This window comes from Melozone crissalis, unplaced genomic scaffold, assembly GCF_028551555.1.
Source record: "Melozone crissalis strain CALT ecotype California unplaced genomic scaffold, PUWL_Pcris_2 ptg000018l_1, whole genome shotgun sequence".
Lineage (NCBI taxonomy): Eukaryota > Metazoa > Chordata > Aves > Passeriformes > Passerellidae > Melozone > Melozone crissalis.
The window spans coordinates 18,777,428-18,785,109 of record NW_026535796.1 but is presented as its reverse complement, the minus strand read 5'-3'; the positions used below and the strand labels follow the sequence as shown (position 1 = coordinate 18,785,109).

General features: G+C 52.9%; 1 protein-coding gene across 1 annotated transcript; it reads right to left on the bottom strand.

The window, feature by feature from the left end:
- Nucleotides 1-183: 183 nt before the first annotated feature.
- Nucleotides 184-751, bottom strand: FREY1 (Frey regulator of sperm-oocyte fusion 1). Its single transcript, XM_054276393.1, has 3 exons — nt 684-751; nt 423-496; nt 184-320 (listed from the first exon to the last, which is right to left on the bottom strand). The coding sequence occupies exons 1-3, from the start codon at nt 749-751 to the stop codon at nt 184-186; spliced, it is 279 nt and encodes a 92-aa protein (XP_054132368.1).
- Nucleotides 752-7,682: the final 6,931 nt, after the last annotated feature.

The window sequence follows — 7,682 nt, the reverse complement described above, 5'->3', positions numbered from 1 at the left end:
ACCAGGGGTTTGGGCCATGGCTTCTTCTTTCCCTTGGGACCGCAAGAAGAACTGAAGCTTCTCGCTATTGGTCCAAGAGCCCTGGCTGCAATCCTGAGAGGCCAGAGAGCATATGATGGCCCAAAGGGCCTTCTGGCAGCTGTTGCTCCAGCCCTCACCTGGTGGGCACAGGGGCACACTGGCTTACAGGCGCTCATCCTCGTAGAACTCCAGCAGGTCCAGCCCGTCGCGCTTGCTTTTGCGGGCTCTGCGCAGCTCCGCCGGCCGCACCGGGGCCGCCCGCGTCCTGAAGCCAGGCTGCTTGGGCTTGATGCCGTAATCTGCGGGTGCAGGAGAGGCTGGGCTCAGCTGCGGGACACCCACCCACCTGGAGGGGTGAGTGCATGGACAGGGGGTTCAGAGGGGCAAGGAGAGCACTGTACCATCCACCAGGCCAAAGTGCTTCTGTGGAAGCTCCAGGGGAGCAGAGAAATCCTCAGGAACTGAGTAGCTGTTCCTACAGAGGAAAACAAGGGCCAGGAGTGAGCCAAGGTCCTACACCACTTAGCCAGGCTGGCACAAGAGCTCCCACGTGCTGCATCTTCCAACCAGTCTGGCCAGCTCTTGAGGCCTGGTGCCACAAGTCCCAGCCCACGTCAGGGGCCCTGCAGGTACTGGGGCAGGGAGGAGGGAAGTGCCATCACCTCTGGTGCACAGGCTGTGGGAGGGCAGCCCCCAGCAGCAGAGCGAGGAGCAGCAGGCAGCACAGCATGGTGCACACTGACCGGTTCCACTGGTTCCACAGCAAGGTCACAGAGGAGCCACCGTGGTTGCCCAGGACACCTGCTGGGTGGGGCAGGGGACTTGGCCCCTCCCAGCTACTGCTGCTGTCCCTTCCTACCTTCCCCTTCAGGCCCTGGGCTGCCTCTCCCTGGGCCCTGCCAGCTGCTGAGCCTTCATCGTTCTGGTGTGTGTCCCTCCATATAGTCAGAGCTCCAGGGCTCTCTCTGTCCCTCAGCACCTGCTTGTGCCTTCCTCTCAAAACCTCCAAAAGCAGACCCTTGCATCTCATCTCAGTACCACTCTGTCCCAGGAGACACTTCAGCATCTTCCTCTGCTGTAAGACTGAGCAAAGGGAGCACAGTTCCTTGGTCGTGGCTTTTCTGTGCTGCTGTTACCATGTTGCAGGGCCTTGCCAGCTGAGGTGGCAACACACCCCTCACACTGGCAAAGTCCTGTTGTCCCCAGCTGTGGTGACCCATGAGGGATGTGTGTGGGACTACATTTCCAGTGCTGGGTGCTGAGGCAAGAAGGCTGTGACCCCTGCAGCCTGAGAATCCCTCAGGGATGGTTCAGGTAGGAATGCTCCTGATACCCACTTGGGACAGACCCAGACAGCTCCCTGGGGCAGTCCAGTGCCACCAGCTGACTAACCCTTTGTCCTGGCCCAGGGAGCCTCCACAGAAGCTCACTGTGCAGACTGGTGCCTCGACTGTCCCCCCATTAGAAGAGACACAGGCCTGTCCTAGGCCCTTTAAATGCAACACAGCAGATTTGCTGAATTAATCACTTCTCATATGCCCTTGGCCAAGCCCCCAAGCCCTGGCTGGCAGCCATTCTGCAAACCCTTTTAACACACATTAGGTGCTAGGAAAGCAGCCTGCACACTGCAGCTCTGTGTACCCCTGGGGAACCCCAGGACTCTGGGGACTGAGGCAGGCACTGGGAATTAGAGAGGCTGTAGTCATCAGCTGAGCAACATGTGGGCCCTGACTGACACAGGCCAGAGCAAAAGCATCTAAGGGACAGAGTATCCCAGGGTAGACAACTGCAAAAGCTGCTGTTTCTGACAGAGAGACCTGCTGGCACCCAGAGACAAGGGATCCCATGCAAAGAGGCAGAGGCTCTTCAGCTCAGTTCTCTCCATTCAGTCAGTTTATTTGACAGACAAGTCTGCTCCAAGCAGATGGGCCAGGCATGGCCAACACAAGCAGGTTGTGGGTCAACCTCAGCGCCATGACATGTGAGACAGTGCTCTCCCAAAATCCACTACGCTGCCTGGCTTTGTTATAGCGCAGCTGTACAAAAGAAGAAAAATCAAGTGCTTCAAAAAAGAAGTTTCCCCATCACCATCACTGCAGCCACAGAATGGTCCAGAGAAATAGCCAGGGTCTCCCCACACATTCAGTGTCCATCATTCACTCCTCGATCTGTTAAAAAATTGCATACAACCCCCTCCCTGCTCTGCAGAACGGGAACTTCTCATTTATGATTTAACTGAAAATTAGACATTATCAACACCCCTCCCCCAGACTGCTTGCCCTCCTTAGGAATGTCCAGCCATGATTTTAGCAGAGAGTAATCATCTTCTTTTCTTATCAGCCCCAGTTATAGAAATAGATTTTCTGCCAAGCAGGCAAGTAATCCATCAGTGGCCCTGAAACAAGAGAACATACATGTAGAAAGGCAACAATTTAAAGTGGCGTGTCTATGGGGTATATCCCCCACTTCTCATTTTGATCCAAACAACTCCAAATCTCCACTTACACAACTCAGATGAACCCAAGATCTCTATTCTGCCAAGATGTAAGGCAGCACTGCAATGTGGTGCCAGAGATCAGAGCAGGACCAAGAGGGGTGTGAAACATGGTCAGCACAGCCATGGTGTGGGACACCAACCGTTCCCTCAGAGCTGACACGTTCAAATTGCAGTGGGAAAGGGGGTTTGCAATGTGCAAGGGGAAAACCCACATGCAGAGAGTCAGGAGAACACTGCTGTGACAGGGAAGAAGGAAGATAACGCAGCGATGGTGAGCAGGTGCAAACACAGAAGCATCTGCTGTAGAGTGAAAATGCTTACGTTGCACAGGGCTTAATGCAGGTTCCAAAGCCTCTCTGAAATCACTAACTGGAGGAAGTGGCTCCTGAGCTAGCCAGCTTTGTGACCTCCCCAAAGAAAGGGCAATCCCATGATGCCAGGCTGATGTAATGTCATATCACTGCCATGAATCACTCCACAAAAGGATTAACATCATCAGGGGAAGAGTGGAGGGAAATGAAATGCTGGCCTATAATAAAGGGATTCTCTGGTGAAGAACTAGAACACAGACCTGGTTTGGCCCTTTGATTTACAGTCAGTTTCTGCCTGGTTCAATACTTCCAGGCACCCATTTACCCCTCATGTCTACACTGTAGACTAGGGATCAAGGAAAAAACCTCAGAACAGGGCTGCAAAGCTGGGGCCCTGGTGTACCAGCTGAGGTACAGAAAGGATGCCCAGGAGAACAGGCCTAGGTGGCAGACACTGAGCTCTGCAGCCTCAGGGCACACAGAGGTTTACTACTGTCATCAAGCCAGGAAGCAATTAATTTTTTCCTTCAGCATTTAAAAATTACTCAAGTATCAACAACTGCTCTAGTGCTAACCTCTCTAAGGACTTCCCAATTCCTTCCCCAGATTGGAAACCAATTGACAAATGTTCCCAACTGCCCTCATTTTTCTTCACCAGGCAGAAATGGGGACATTAATAAATAAATGGGGATGTTACAGTGGGACCCACTTACGTGTGATGAAGCCAACTCCAGGCACATAATCAGCCAACAAGCGCAGAAGGAGGAGGATCCTGCCCCTAGAAAGGGAGAGAATATGAACAAGTCCAGTCAGACATCTCCTGCCCCAGCTGTTGAGCACACAAACAGCAATGGCAGCTGTTAGAAAAGGGCTCAGATTAACCTGGTCACAGGCACCCACACATCTTCAGATCTACTCACCCAGCCCCCTGACGCTATTTCAGTTAAAAGGGAAATGTTCAGCAAAAGCCCAGCCAGGGCCCCTTACTCTGAGTATCGGTCATAGAAAGGAGATCTCAGCAGGTAGTACAGCAGGAGGATCGTGCGTCGCCTCAGCTCCGCCCGCTCTCGCCTGTTCAGGTCCTTCAGATCACTCAGCAAACTCAGACTGGAAGAGGAGGGCAGAGAGCTAAGTCACAGCAAAAGCAGCCAGCAGGGAAAACAAAGGGGGCTTCTAAAGCCCTCCACTCTCAGCTCCACGCAGAGCAGCCTGCACCAGCTCAGAACAGAGAGCACTGTAAGTGCTGTAAAAGATGTGTCACTCTCCGAGCTAAAGACCATCCCGGGTGCATATTTCTCTGCCCAGGACTGGGGAACAGGGAAGTGTGATGCCCAGCCACCACCAAAGCAAGCACCTAGAAAGACTCTTCATCAGACTGACCTCGAGATGTCCAGGACCGCTGAGAGGAGCCAGGGCTTCCATGATCTCTGGCCCCATACTCCTAGACTCAGTACTAGGAACACATAGTCAAGGAATGAAAAGATGAGAGATTCCTAACAAGAGGCACACAGAGAAGTGATCCCCTACATACCCACAAAATTCTGCCAAGTGCAGGCAAATACACCCTAAGGCAGGGCTGGGGGCCCCGGGGAAAAGGGCTGGAGGACTTGCACCCACAGCTCCAGTGGCTGAGGCCAGCCACCAAAGCCTAGGAACGGAAAGAGAGCCGAATCCCACGCCCCAGCAGAGCCGCGCAGGGAGCGGAGCTGGCGGGGCACTGCCCTGCACCCGGGCCGAGCCCACAGCACCCTCTGCTGGCACCGCCAGTGCCGGGAGCCCGCACGGAGACGGGCAGGATACGGTGGAGCAGGGGGCGGGTAATGTAGATGGATTCTGCGATGGTTTCTTGGAGACCCAGAGGAGTGGGAGGCTGGTTGATCTCCTCCGTTCTTCGGCTCTGTGACTCCTCCCTCTGCTGGGGGGACCCCCAGTGCCGGGACTGCAGGGACGGGGCTGAAATCAGCAGGTCTGGTTACTGACACAAATAAAAGCTTTGTCCCCGCTGGAAACTACGGATCACATGACTGCTAGCTCACTCCACCTGGCCCTGGAGCCCTTCCCGCCCCCCCGCCGGTTGGATGGGGAGAAGAATCAGAAAAAGGTAAAACTCCTGCATTGACATAGAACAGTTTAATAATTGAAATAAAAATAATAACAATTTTAACAGTAATAAAAAGGAAGACAACAAAACCCAAGAAACACAAGTGATGTACAACCACTCACCACCCCCAGACTGATGCCCATCCCATTCCCGAACAGTGATTGGCCCCTCCCAGCCAATGCCCCCAGTTTATACAGTAGGCATGTGGTTCTACGGCATGGAAGATCCCTTTGGCCAGTTCAGGTCACCCATCTTGGCCATGCTCCCTCCCAGCTTTCTGCGCATCTCCTCACTAGCAGAACCCAGGAAGGGACTGAAAAGTCCTTGACTTAGAGTAACTGCTACTTCTCAACAAGCTACAGTATCAGTTATAACAATGTTATCAACATTAGTCTCATACTAAACCCAAAACTCAGCACCATAACAGTTAGCAGAAAAAAAACTAATTCTATCCCAGCCCAAACCAGGACATCTTCCTATCATGTTTCCTTGCTTTCTGCACAGTGAAGGTGTGAAAGGGGAAAGCTTCAAGAGGTACTTGTAAGATCCATGCTCCTCAAAGCATAACCATGATGAAGAGCTGTCTCTGTTGCACAGCTCACTTGGGAAAACATAATTCAGTGCTAGCCTTGCAGCATGTCTCTGGTTGCTTTGATACGCTCACCTATCCACAGTGGGCTCAGATATGAGGCCCTTTGAGTGGCATTTATATGTCCCAATACAAGGTTCTACCCTCTACTGCTCACACCCATGCCATCCATGAAGGCACAGAGCAGGAACAGCTCAGGCTGAAAAACAGGCTCAGTCACTTACTGCTCTGTAGAGAGCGCACAACACGGCTGGAACGCCTGCCAACATAGGTCTGATCCTTCCCTGAGGAGTTGTCTTCCATGCCTGCAGAAGGAAACAGCCACAGGGGTCAGGCTTCAAAGCAATACGCTGCACACCTCAGAGCTGCCACCAAGAAGAGCAGATTGAAAGGCTGATTTAGCACAAACTGGACAATTCTGCAGGGGCTAACAGTAGGCAGAGGGTGAAAAGGTAAATCTGCCTGACATTGCCCAGGTCTCGGGCCTCTTTCCTCATCACTAAACCAGGGCACATACAGCCTGACTCATGGTTCAGCCATCAATTCACAGCTTGGACTTCTCCATCCCCCCCTTCCAGGATGGTCCAGATATTGGACAACCCTGCCACTAAGCTAACTCATCCTCTGCAAAGGGTGGAAAGTTGAAACACTGCTCAGCCTTGAATACAGACACCTCATGGTTCCATGTGCTGCACAAGCCACTGCTCTCATGAGTAATTCTAGCAGGACAAGACATGTGGCTCAGCAAGGCACCAAGCCAATGATGACAACACCATGGGCTCACCTTGAGGGTGGAGAGGCTGTTGCTTCTCCCTGTTCAGTGGCACAATGGGAGGAGACATTTGGATGCCAGCTTTGTACCACAGCAGGAGCAGGAGCCGAAGGATGGCTCTGTGAACAGACATGTGTAAGTCTTCAATACCAGACTATGGAGCTGGGTTCCTGTTACACTGGAGAGATGGCTTCCACAGAAGAGGGAAACACTCGGGTCTCCTCAGAGCAAATGGCAAGGTGAGATGTGGAAGTGCTCCCTTCTGTGGCACAGAGTCCAGTACACCGTGGGGCTCCAAATTCCCCCAGCCTCAGGGACTGGCAGCTCAGTCCTGTGTGGGACTTTTTCCAGGGTACTACGGAGTGCCCTCCAGGTCCCCTTTCCGAGCGCACGCTGCCCCTTCCCCTCTGCCCACAGCACTTACTTAGCCAGCTGGATGAGGACAATGATGGTCCACCGGCCCATCTCCCCCCACACCCTGGCTGTCCCCATCTCTGCAAAGACCTCCACGCATTCTAGTACACTCAGCCAGGTCAGCAGCTTCTGCTGGGGCAGCGACTGCAAAACACAGAGGGGAGGAAGGGGACAGGATGCAGGTTCTGCTCGGGAGTTAAAGAGGGCAGAAACACAGCCCAGTCTGGTGGGACCCTCAGAAATAAGCACCAGATGGCCTTGGAAGTCACGGCTCCAGAAAAAAAAAGCAATGTCTCCACTGTGGCTGGAGCCTACACACAAGCCCACTTATGTACGTCCAAGCAGGGGCAGACTGCGACATCACAGCATCACATGGAGTTACCACTCCAAAAATAGGGAGAACATCACATCTGTGTTTTATATTGCCTCTACCCCAACTGACACAACAGGACAGCCTCCTGGGCTGTGGCACTGTTCCTGAGCTCCACAGCAAAACCCTCCCCTCCTCCTCATCCCAGAGTTGAGATACAAGACAACCTCCTCTCTGGACAGAGCTGATGAGGGAGTGTACTTGAAGCAGATGGAAGGGAACCCAGAGTCCACAGCCACATCAGAGTGAATGCTGGCTGAACACAGCATCAGACTAGATTTCAGGCATGAACCCCAGGACAGTGGGTCCTCTTCCAGTCTAAGTCTCTGCTATCCATGTGGGAACTCACTACTGCTGTCAACCACAGGGTTTGATTCACTGAAAAGCATCAATTAAGACAATACAGCTGGAATTCTATTCAATTTTAACCAGGGAAGCAAGTCTTGTTCACTTCTGTTTGTTACACGCCTGATGCTCCATTCAGGGAGCTGCCAACACCCAAGCCACACACTGGACAGGTTTGTAACAGAAGAACCTTGTCTGGAGAAAAACAACCTCTTCCACATTCCCCATAGGGTTTAGGAATGCTGGGAGCCAGCCTGGGGCT